The sequence below is a fragment of the Hypomesus transpacificus genome, chromosome 8 (assembly GCF_021917145.1).
Source record: "Hypomesus transpacificus isolate Combined female chromosome 8, fHypTra1, whole genome shotgun sequence".
Lineage (NCBI taxonomy): Eukaryota > Metazoa > Chordata > Actinopteri > Osmeriformes > Osmeridae > Hypomesus > Hypomesus transpacificus.
In genome coordinates, this window is record NC_061067.1 from 5,562,574 (window position 1) to 5,574,583 (window position 12,010).

The 12,010-nt window shown below is 44.7% G+C and overlaps 3 protein-coding genes across 5 annotated transcripts; 1 reads left to right on the top strand and 2 right to left on the bottom strand.

Annotated features, from left to right (window-relative positions):
* Nucleotides 1–93: 93 nt before the first annotated feature.
* enosf1 (enolase superfamily member 1) lies at nt 94–4,142 on the top strand. 3 transcript variants are annotated; one of them, XM_047023908.1, is made up of 15 exons: nt 95–261; nt 427–529; nt 1,085–1,200; nt 1,334–1,420; nt 1,546–1,572; nt 1,717–1,789; nt 1,897–1,935; nt 2,091–2,173; nt 2,286–2,408; nt 2,723–2,857; nt 2,955–2,996; nt 3,091–3,220; nt 3,337–3,436; nt 3,512–3,593; nt 3,774–4,142. In XM_047023908.1, the coding sequence occupies exons 1-15, from the start codon at nt 181–183 to the stop codon at nt 3,864–3,866; spliced, it is 1,314 nt and encodes a 437-aa protein (XP_046879864.1). In that variant the 5' UTR covers nt 95–180; the 3' UTR covers nt 3,867–4,142. The 3 variants fall into 3 exon arrangements, with proteins under 3 accessions (XP_046879865.1, XP_046879864.1, XP_046879867.1); XM_047023911.1 differs by lacking the exons at nt 95–261; nt 1,546–1,572; nt 1,717–1,789 and having other exon boundaries at nt 428–529; XM_047023909.1 differs by lacking the exons at nt 1,085–1,200; nt 1,334–1,420; nt 1,546–1,572; nt 1,717–1,789 and having other exon boundaries at nt 94–261.
* tyms (thymidylate synthetase) lies at nt 3,914–6,112 on the bottom strand. The gene is made up of 7 exons (XM_047023912.1): nt 5,814–6,112; nt 5,518–5,591; nt 5,190–5,364; nt 4,967–5,068; nt 4,719–4,894; nt 4,531–4,602; nt 3,914–4,430 (listed from the first exon to the last, which is right to left on the bottom strand). The coding sequence occupies exons 1-7, from the start codon at nt 6,034–6,036 to the stop codon at nt 4,293–4,295; spliced, it is 960 nt and encodes a 319-aa protein (XP_046879868.1). The 5' UTR covers nt 6,037–6,112; the 3' UTR covers nt 3,914–4,292.
* Nucleotides 6,113–6,178: 66 nt separating this feature from the next.
* Nucleotides 6,179–10,489, bottom strand: LOC124470151 (clusterin-like protein 1). Its single transcript, XM_047023907.1, has 9 exons — nt 10,390–10,489; nt 9,516–9,615; nt 9,235–9,383; nt 8,311–8,481; nt 7,686–8,127; nt 7,270–7,398; nt 6,919–7,133; nt 6,563–6,743; nt 6,179–6,434 (listed from the first exon to the last, which is right to left on the bottom strand). Exons 2-9 carry the CDS (start codon nt 9,613–9,615, stop codon nt 6,424–6,426), a joined length of 1,398 nt encoding a protein of 465 aa, XP_046879863.1. The 5' UTR covers nt 10,390–10,489; the 3' UTR covers nt 6,179–6,423.
* Between the last annotated feature and the right edge of the window lie 1,521 nt (nt 10,490–12,010).

Here is a 12,010-nt window from a genome sequence, read left to right on the forward strand (position 1 = left end):
ATACTGTACTGTACTTATTAATTTAAATCATACAGCTACACTGGCACTCTTCAAAAGTCATGTGACAATCACATTGTATACCTACGCAATGGTTTTTCACAACCAATCCGAAGTCTGGGTGGGTTAAAACAGTTTGTAACTTTGCATGAGAGACGAAGTGACAGCAGTCTGGTCATACAAATGGCACATAAAATTACGAAGTTGACTGTCAGCGATGTAAGATTTCCAACGTCTCTGGAGCACCATGGTTCAGATGCAATGGTAGACATTGCGCTTCTGCTTTTATTACCAACTTTATTGCTATTAAAAAATACTGTCTAATATCCTAGTACAGGCCTACTGAACCAGTGATGTACCTTATCCTGTAGCCTAACAAAGACTCTGACAAATGAAATAACCGCATTTTACGATCGACGCGGTTTTCAGCACACCGATCCAGACTACTCAGCCGCATATGTTGTGATCGAAACTGAATCCTGTCTGAAGGGGTATGGCCTGACATTCACTGTAGGAAGAGGAACAGAAATTGGTATGATTGCGTTTTACTACTCACCACTACTATTTATTCTAGCATGATTTGGATATTTTTGGAAACAACATACCAAATATATTGGATTACAGTTGTCAGTCTGACATAGAAAAGTTTGTGTTTATTTCGCCAAGTGCAAAGTGTGCTAACAGCGCCATTGTGTGGTTGTAGGTATAAACGCAATGATCAACTTTTTCCTTCATGAACTGTCCTCTTTACTACTACGTATGAAAAAACGAGTTGTTAATCTGAGTTATGTATCGTCCCATTAGTGAACAGCAAATGAGACAGGGTATCTCTAGTCTCGTGGTTGTCTGATAAGATGACATAGATGTTAGACTTGTTAGACTTGTTTGACAACATGCTCTTTGGTTTCTTCCCATTGGCACTTATTTGCTTTTCACAATGTGTGCTTCATGTTTTGGCTGCCCACAATGTTCTTTTGTTTATGATTATTGACCTATGCACTTTTGTAAAGCTCTCTCTTGGAAGTCGCTTTGGATAAAAGCATCTGCTAAATGAATATATGTAAATGTAGATAACTTATGTGTGCAGTGGTGTGTGCTGTGGAGGCCTTGACTGGGTTTGTGGTGGGGAAATCTCTGGAGGAGATTGTGAGTGACTTCCGTGGATTCTACCGCCTCCTGACCAGTGATGGACAGATGCGATGGGTGAGAACAAGGACGTTTGGTTTCAACATAGAAGAATGTGGGGAAGCATTTTTTCTTTTTTGTCACCCTGTATGCCTCTTAATCCTCTGTCAATTGAGAGAAATTAATTTCAGTCTAATTCTGTCTACAACAGATTGGACCAGAGAAAGGCGTTATCCAGCTGGCCACTGCAGCCGTCCTCAACGCAGTGTGGGACCTCTGGGCCAGAACCGAGGGCAAGGTGGGATGCCACTCATGTCACTTAAGGCTTTGAAAACACACCTGTACACCTGGCCAATGGCTAGCCATGCCAAATACAAAATAACAATAGTCTGTGTTCTTTTTGCTCACCCGTTTTTACACCAGCCACTGTGGAAGCTACTTGTTGACATGGTATGTTGGTGAAATATCGAGTCTGCCTCTTATATCCAACTATTGTTTGCTGTCGTTGATCCAAGTTGATCTCAATACATGTGTGTAAACCCCCAGTTAGTTACCATGTAGCATGTCGTGTACTGTGTTGTGTTGCTGTTCTAGGATCCCAGAAATCTTGTCTCATGTATTGACTTCAGATATATAACTGATGCTCTGACAGAGCAGGAAGCGTTGGGTAATGTTCACACGCACGCACGCACACCCACACACACACACCCACACACACACCAACTGTCACTATGAACAGACACACTTCACTATCTCTCTGTAACTGTCTCTCAGATATGCTCATGAAAGCTCAAGAGGGCAAGGACCGACGAGGTAAGCACATCGATGAAACATGAATAGCTGTGGTTAAGGGCTCCTGCTTTAATTAAGAGCGCAGATAGAGATATGGTGCCTGGGAATTGTACCATTTAATAACATACTCCATGGGTATCAGTGTATCATCTAAATTTCCATCTGTTCCTGTGCAGAGGAACACATGCTGACGGAGGGTTACCCCGCCTACACCACCTCCTGTGCCTGGCTAGGATACTCTGATGAGCTACTCACACAGGTAACGGATCTGCACATCACTGAATTCTTGACTGGTTCACTGGTTAGCTTGATTGATTGATTGATTGTCGGATGGATTGCCAGACTGACTCGTTTCTATGGTGTTTCTCAAGCTGTGCTCAGATGCCCTCAACAGTGGATGGACCAAGTTTAAGGTGAAGGTTGGAGCCGACCTAGAGGACGACATCCGCCGCTGCAGTCTCATACGGAAGCTGATTGGTCCCAACAACACTTTGGTAATTATCTGCCAGGCTATTGGTCTCAGTAATCCTCACTGTTGATGAGGCACACAGGTTTAAATTTTTTCACCTACCGACACACACACTTTTAGTAACATCATCCAACACCACATATGATGGATACATGTTCTTCACAGAAAATATGTCCAGGCCAATGAGTCTTAGTTTGCCAAAAATAATTCATTTTTTGATTTTCTATTTTAGTAGACATTCAAATAGGCCCTGAGTCTTAATCATTACCTAGCATTTACCCAGTCTTTTTATTCAGTATGTTTCCTGATGGCAAAGTGATAGTACCTGATCTGTGTCAGATGATCGATGCCAACCAGAGGTGGGATGTTGGAGAGGCCATCACCTGGGTGTCTGAGCTGGCCCAGTACAAGCCCCTGTGGATTGAGGAGCCCACCAGTCCTGACGATATCCTCGGCCACGCAACCATCTCCAAGGTGACAAACAGTAGTAGGATGGATGGAGTTTTAGAGGTTTGACATTTGTGTCTGTCTGAATGCTGGTGAGATTGAGATCCATGTTTGATTGTTCCAGGCCCTGGCTCCTCTGGGGATTGGGGTAGCCACAGGAGAAATGGTAGGTCCCACTATGCTGGGGTTTAACCTACTTGTCCTCTGTGTCAATGTGGATCTGAAATGGCGTAACATGATGATATTGCCCATTATCACAGTGCCACAACAGGGTGATGTTTAAGCAGTTCCTACAAGCATCGGCACTTCAGTTTGTCCAGATTGACAGCTGCCGAATGGGCAGTGTCAATGAGAACCTGGCTGTTCTGCTCATGGCCCACAAGTTCCAGGGTATTACCTTTATTTACTGTGTGTGTACAGTATCTCCATGTGTTTATCTTGGTGTGTGGGGGGCTCATGCCTGGCATGATAGCGTTGCCGTGTTAAGCCTTCCCCTCCGTTTCCAGTCCCTGTGTGTCCTCATGCTGGGGGAGTTGGACTGTGTGAGTTGGTCCAGCACCTCATTCTCTTTGACTACATCTCTGTGTCTGCCAGCCTCCACAACCGGTCAGTGCCAACCACAATAACATGAGTAATTGCTGTTCTGTGACTGCTGTCGCATGACCCTGTCTCCTCTGTCAGGATGTGTGAGTACGTGGACCACCTCCATGATCACTTTATCAGTCCTGTGGTGCTGAGGAACACCCACTACATGCCCCCCAAGGTATAATACATTTCAACACCACTGCGTCAACCCCACACCAGACTGAAAGTTATCACCGGCGATGCTGTGGGTGGAGTTTTTCCATTCTCTGCAGCAGCAGTAGATGCACAGCTAGACATTTACCACCGTCATCTTTAGACAGGCTACTGAGCCAGTGCTGTTTGATCCCTGTCCAATCAGGATCCAGGATACTCCTGTGAGATGGTGGAGTCGTCTGTGCAGAGACACCAGTACCCTCAGGGAGAGGTCTGGAAGAAGCTCCTGAATCCATGAGGAGGAAAATAAGAGCGAAGAAACAGACATCACAGAGAATTATTTGATTTAGTTTTTGATTTTCAGTTGGCACCGACCCATTCACTTCACTGCAGGGAGTGATAAATCAAGTACACTAAAGTACTTGATGAATAATTTAGTGACTATCAAACTGTGCACAAAATCTGATAATTTATTATGTTTTGTTCATTTTAAACCAATGTCACTGCATTTTTTTAAGACTTGAGCTTACATTGTTGTATAATAACTACATTAAACAATGGAATATATAAATTATTTATTTTCAGAAATTAAAACATTCACAAGAATTAAAAAGACAAACAATTAACCTAAAAAGGAAACATTAAAGCAGGTAGATACAGCAGAAATCAACTCCATTGCAGGCCACACAATACAACATATGGTTTCATTCCATGGAATTCTGATTTAAACAGCCATCTGCATTTTGATGGCAGGATGGGGATTGTAATCTGTAATCTCAAAGTCTTCGGCTCTGAAGTCGTCGATGCACTCCACCGTCCTCAGGATCCTGATCTTGGGAAAGGGGCGGACCTCCCTCTGAAGCTGCAGGGGAGGAGTCCACAAGATGAACGCCACGACCTCACAGGCACACACAGACGCACACACAGACGCACACACAGACGCACACAGATCACAAGCCTACCTGAACTTTGAGGGGTTCGATGTGGTTGACGTACACGTGAGCGTCTCCCAGAGTGTGCACAAAGTCACCAGGCTGTGGAGGAGGAAAGGACAGAGAGGGGGGGGATCTTAAATCTCATAACAGCTCACGGCTTCCATTCAAAATGCCAGTTTTGTGAACGTGGGAAGCGAGTGATAAGTCACCCCCACCTTCAGTCCAGTGATGTGGGCAATCATATATGTGAGCAAGGCATAGCTGGCAATGTTGAAGGGCACGCCCAGTCCCATGTCCCCAGAGCGCTGGTACAGCTGGCAGGACAGCTCCCCGTCAGAAACGTAGAACTGGCACAGGGCATGGCACGGGGGCAGGGCCATGCAGGGAAGGTCTGAGAGGAACAAAGGAAGTCAGAAGCAGGCTTGCTTGATGGATTTTGTGAGTTACATGTCAAACAACCAACCTTTTGGATTCCATGCACACATGATGATTCTCCGGTCTTCCGGATTGGTCTTGATTGTGTCAATAACCTTCTGTAGCTGGTCCACACCTTGTCCTGTGTAGTCTGGCAGGAGGACAAAAACGATTCAATTCAATGCGCCTATCGTGTGTGTGTGAAGTAAAATAGTAATGTGTATTGTCATTAATGTTTACATTGTCTTAAGTGGATTATGAGTCATAGCTACCTGCATGCATATTCTTGTATTCTGCCCCATAGTGTCTCCACTGAAACCCATACACTGGTCCCAGGTCCCCTTCTTCCCGGTCTCTGAACCCGCTCTTGTCCAGGAAATCCCGTGAGCCGTTGGCGTCCCAAATCTTCACCCCTTTCTCCGACAGCTCTTTGGCATTTGTTGATCCCTGCAGCAAAGACCAAAAACTAAAGTCAGCTTAATTTATTTTTGGAAGTAGAGCGCCATCTACCGGAGATTTGGTTTCTAGGAAGTGTGTGTGCAATCTGTTAACGTGTGCAAGCACTTTGGTTTCAACAAACATTTTCTTTGGTTATCTTACCTTGATAAACCATAGCAATTCTTCAAGAATTCCTTTCCAGAACACTCTTTTTGTTGTTAGTAGCGGGAACTGATCTGAAGTGAAATTACGGGATAACATTCAAGCTGCAGCCAATTTTGACAGTCAAATTATCTTTTGTTGACCTTCTCATACGCGGGAAATAACTACCTAGCTAAAAAATATGTTGATTGTTCGAATTAATAAAATCCCACTATGCCAACCTTTCACCAATATAATTATCAACTTGTAGAGAAAACGGTGTACTGTAGACTACTGACTGGCTACTGGTTGCTTACCCCGGAGACTGTATCTTGCTTGTGACCCAAATACAGAGACAACTCCCGTTCCAGTGCGATCTCCCTTTTTGTGGCCGTGCTGCAGAATGTATTCTATTTGATTCAAGTAGCCCCGTTCATCACAAAACAAGGAAAATTGAATCTTATCCGTTTGCCCCTCGACTCTCTTCTGTTCTTCACCATTGCAACACTCCGTTGTGTGTATTTCAGATGTTGCGGGCATTTTGACTTTAAAATGGATTAACTGCACGCACGAAAGTCGTACTGACAACTGCAATCATCAGACAAATATTCGCGGGTTATTTTGACGCGTGAGCCGGAAGCCAATAGAATGTAAAGAAAAACGCGCACACTTTAAGACCCGCCTACTGAACAACCCACTCCACACGTTAAAGGCAGAGCCATGCCTATGGTTAAAGCCATATCTTCATTCACGCATAAATGGAAGCATCATTTTGAAATGTTTTATTTTACAGTTCAGTTATCACAAAATCAAGAACTATGTCAAATTCTTCTACTTGGAGAAAGATGAAAAATACAGTGCAATACACTTTACATAAATACCAGAACTTGAATATTGAGTCACGGAGGTTTCTTGCAGATATCCTTATCACTGCAATTCTGTAAAAATAAATAAATAATGGTTTTTATCAGGGTTTGGATCGACAGTAAACTCTCTGGAGTAAATTTGTAACATTTAACAGTATGATGGAATATTTGCCCCAGTTGTATACGGGTCTGATGCTTACTGTTCAACTTCTGTTTGTATAGCACCAAGGCCTCTTTGGCCACATACTGGATGAAGGCAGGGTCCTGCATCTCCAATTCAGCTGGAACTGAGAGGGTCAACAATGGAGAGTCCAGGACCTTCACAGCCACTGTGGTGTCCACCTTAGACCCACTCTCCCTCATCTTTATGTGTGGAACCACCTAGAAACCACCAATAATCATAACACATAACCACAACAGTTTGAATCACAAAGCTAATATGCTACCTCTGCTTTTTCAATCAAATGAGTAAAGAGCTGCCATCAGTATCACTGCCATCAGTATCACTGCCATCAGTGTCACTGCCATCAGTGTCACTGCCATCACTGTCACTTACTGAAGTGATGCTAAAGATGTGCGGCGGGCCCAGAGTGTCATTAGCCAGCAGGGTCACCCAGCCGTACTTCTCTGCTGTGACGTCCAGCCATGTGAGCGTATCGTCCGTGTGTCTCTGGACCACCAGCAGCGTGTCCTCGTACTGCTGCAGAGAGGCGTTCAGCAGGAGGTGGATCTCCTCCAGCTCAGAGTGAAGCTCCCTCATGCTGGGGCACTCTGGAGAGGAGCAGAGAAGACACACGTGCATTTGCAGACATTGTATGTAGCTGTGCATCGATCAACTATGCCACAGATACTGTAGGCAGACACTGTATTTACACTCTATTCACACATTTTGATCTTTAACATTCACCTCTTCTTAGAGCCTCTTGACAGTTGTCACACTGGTCCTGCAGCAGCCAGCAGTCTGAGGCCTGCCTGCGCAGCCGCCTGCACAGGTACCTGCTGTGGCCCGCATCCCCATCGAAGGACGACCCTGGAGCTGGAGACAGGTGCATGGCACACGGCCAAACAAATCAGCCCCGTGAATTATTGCACTCACAGGAAACGTGTTAGCTTCATCGTGGAAACACACATTTTATGTCAATGAGATCAGGTACTGTTGCAGGAGATTTTATTTGTAACGGAAATATCGATTGCTTTTTATCATCAATGTGTGTATGATCGTTCCCTAAAACTTTTGATTGGAAATCAGGGATCAACAATATGTCCGTAAAGAGTGCAGAGTGCAGACCTATGACGTTGTATCTTAGAATATTGTCCGCATACCTCTCTGCTGCTGAGTCTCTTTCACCTCGTCCAATGTGTCTGTCATCGCATAACTGAACTCTTCCAGCATAGTCTTGCCAAAGTCATACACTGAGTCCAGGATGTGCTCCAGACCCATTCCCCTAAGGAAGCCCAGACTAGGGGTCTCCTCGGTGGGGGTGAGCAACCTGGGCTTCAAATCGGTGGTAAAGGCTACATGGAAGGTATGGCCAAACTCCTGGTGCATCCTGTTGACCAGCTCCACGCTCGTGTTGTAGAGGACGCCCACTCTGCTCTTCAGCTGTCTGAAGGAGGCGTCCACTTGTACCAGCTCCTGTTCCATCCCGTCGGGGGTCTGGGTCTGAGATTCGGGCTTTTGGCTCTGGTCTGGGTCCTGGTTCTGGTTGTAGACCTCGTCTTGAGTTTCCAACTGGGCCGACATCTTCTTGAAGAACTCTTCCACCTAAGGAAGAGGAAAAGAACTCCTGAACTACAGCACACAGTACAACACACAGCCTGGTTTACACATAGGTTTACAGTGGCACAGGCCTGGAACCAATACTATTCACAAATACTGCAATTGGTTTATCTCATGTTGCTGTGAATGCAATGGATCAGTGCAATTAATACCACCTGTGGGATTTACCTTGAAGGAGAAGGATGAAAAGCCCCTCCGGCAGGTGGAGGTGTAGAAGTTCCTACAGGTGTCCTCTAAGCAGGGACGACACTCCTCAAATGACATCCTCAGCGAATCACGGCACTGCTGCTCAGCCTCCTGAAGCTTGTGTTCCGTCTCCGTGGCCAACTGCACCGCCCCCTTAGTGCAGAGCACAGTAAAGGGAAATGATGAATGGAGAGACTGTCTCTGAATTCTCTTGTAGTGCAAGCTCCCTTCTTCCTCCCCTACTCAAGGTCACCTCTGATGTAACGTGTTGGAATAGGTGCAAACAGCTGCCTCACCACACAGCCGTCACCAATCCAGTCGAGATCAGTTGAGCAAGCAGGAGTGAGGAAAACATTACAATTTAAAAATAAACATCAGTCTGCTGATGATTGTTTGGCTGGGATTTTTTGGGGGTCCTTTTCTTATGATCTTTGTCGGGCTGCTTTCAGTGTAGGAGGACTGTGGTGAGTGTATTGTCTATTGAAAGAAGATGCTGTGGTTTAGAACCCTGGCTCTCGGCAGCTCGTTTGTACTGAACACGGACACATCTACAGACAGTTCATTAATCCTGAATGTGCTGTAACTATACTTTCTACTCCCTACTCCCCTTTCCCATAACCACACTACTCACTGTCTGCCTTGTGGGTTTCTCTATCAACATTTGCTTGTGAAGCAGAAAATATGTGGCCGTTAAACGTGTCGTTGCTTGGGAAAGACAGAGAACAGACGTTGGGTCTTCCGTGGGTGTGAACGTGTGGTGAGTAAAATGTTTAGGATGGTTTGAGGCTGTTTTAGCCACAATCATACAAAAGCATACAAAACAGTTACTAAGTCATCTAGTGAAAAAAGATGCGGACGTTTCTAAGGTGTGAACAATCTGTCTGTTTATTTCCTCTGCATTCTTACTTTTCTCTTGTCACTGCTGTGTTGCAGGCTGTTCATGAACTGCTTGTGTTTCTCCTCTTTCCTCTCCATCGTCTCCTTCATCTGTTTGACTCCAAAAAGGGCTCTCTTCATCTCCTCGTCAACATGCCTCTCGCCTTCCCTAGACAGCTCTGCACACACAGCCAGAGAGAACACGAACATCAGCGACATGTCTCTCACACATGCATGCCTTGTAGTCGGGGGGTGAGGGCTGCACGGGTTTCCACCCTATCCTAACCCTCAAACTCCTTAAGAACACTCACGTTTGAGAACCTCCTCATTTGGCCCCACTGGGTAGACAGGGGTGCAGAACAGGAACTCCAGAGAAGACACGAGGAACGTCAGAACAACCAGGGTCCTCATCTTAGCAGGACACTCGCAGACACAGACACAGACACAGACACAGACACAGACACAGACACAGACACAGACACAGACACAGACACAGACACAGACACAGACACAGACACAGACACAGACACAGACACAGACACAGACACAGACACAGACACAGAGCTAAAACATCACAAAGTGAAGTCAAATTCATCTTTCTTACCACTGGAGGGTTAAGTTGAGGTCTTACACAACAGTGATAACAGATAACCTTATAAACGCTTCCTAGAAGTCACTGCGGTGCAAAGGAGGATTGATCTCATTAGATTTTTAGGACTAATCTATGAGAAGGGGATACTTTTTTCCAATTAAAAAAAGATCAACCACCAGGTAGTGCTGTTTATCAACAGCTCAAGCAACTGCAAATGCAGTACAAATTTAGCATAGCCAGAAAAGTTTCTTTCAAAACAGGATGACTTAAAGTATCCAGTCCCATGTAAAGGGTCCCGTGTAAATGAGAGTTATCTAAAAAAAAATTAAACAATGGACACAACTGTATTCTGCAGTTGCTGCATTTAGTGTAAGTCTCAGCATGTCCAAATAACTATTCTGAATACATCTAAAAGTAGTTTACCAGGTCTTTACACAGTCTTTTTCAGCCAATGGCACTACCCTGTCTGTGTAAAGAGGTCTGTCAATGCTATCACAACAAGTCACCAATGAGCCTCATCTAAACAGCTAACCAGAGAAAAATATTGCAATCCTGCAGTATCAGATGATGGTAGAGAAACTAGCATTTATTACCTTAAGAACTGAGAAAGCATCAGCAAATTTGTCGAAATTGGAAACGTGGTGGTTGACAGACTACTTGACCGAAAGCGAGAGAAATTGAGTGTGAGAGAAAGAGGTACACAGTGATAACACTGCAGAGGATTGTTCTATTTATAAGGCTCCACTTAGCAGCTCCGATCCTATTAGTGTATTTGTATAGCTGACCATTAAGCCTTCCACCATCCTAACCAAATGAATGTCATCACCTAACCTACAGGCACTTTCAGTATTTTGACTAGTTCTCAAGCCATAATCTATCTAACATATAATTCAGGGGTCTATCCTTGACACTGTTCTGTCACCTCCTTAACTTAGATTGTCCTGAAACTCACGTCTGTACTGGAATCCTTGGCAGACACACATGGTTTATTCCTCTTAATCTGTGTATATCTGTCTACCTGGCACAGGCGGCATCATGTCTACTGACATTGCCATTTGTGTGGGTATCTAAACATTGCAGCACCGGACTGGAAAATGTGGAATTTCCCTGCAGTATCAGTCCTTCTTGTTAATTTCAACCCTCTGCTGAGAGCTATGACCCAGCAAATGAGGTCCCAACCTCTAAACGAGACTCAAGCAAGCCTCTGGCTGTGAGGCTACCTGACCCACAGCTGCGTTTGATCATCTCACAGTGATCCCTACCTGAGCCCTAATACCAACCTGCTGCTCCAATTATGGCTAACGGTAAAACACACAGTTTTGCTGCCCTTATAAAAACACAAAATGACCTCTATTATCATTTCAGACGGGCTTGGAACTTAATCCACGCCGGACTGTGTCCTAACCCAAGCAAAGGGGTTGGAGTTATAGGCTCTAGTATCCAAAGAGAAGCTTTGGGATGTGATCTTTTGACTACTCCAGAAAGCCTAGGATTTGAATTCTGTTCAGAAGCAGTGTACTTCGTCTTTTCTTTGGCCTGAAATCGATCTGTTTGTAAAATCCGATTGCGACTGAACGCGTGCCAAGAGACCAGCTCGAGGGCAAACAGACGTCACACACATACACACACTGCCAAAGAGTGTATGGTTGAGACGTTCACCGTTCTGAGACAATAGCCAGACACAGTGAGATTGCGGTGTGTGATCTCATCTGTAACCCATTCACACTCCAACACAAGTGTTTCAGAGATAAGATAAAAGTGTCTCTCCCGCTAATTGCATTGATGTTCTTATTAGTCTGAGAAGAGATCCTGACTGACTGTGATAGTTGAGTTGGGCTACGTCTTTGATCGGTGAACTGTATCTGCTGGGCACAGAGGCAGGGGTGGAGATAGATGGATACAAGTCTGTGTTTGGGGTCTTGTTACTTTCTAGGATGAATGTCTATCAATCTCTCTCTACAGAAAAACAATTACAAAAAGTATTGTCCCTCAGATTATTTGAAAGATCTACCATCAAACTCAAATAGAAACTTGCAGTATGAAAATGGGCAAAATGTGTTTCACCAGCATTGTTAGCTAATCTCATAATTGACTAATAGCATAACGTGCTCTGATGCACAATATTCTGTACATGTCCCAAAAAAGGAATGCAGGAGAGGATTAGTAAAACAATGAGCCATCCCCACAACGTTGCTGTTTTAGTGACGTTAAACT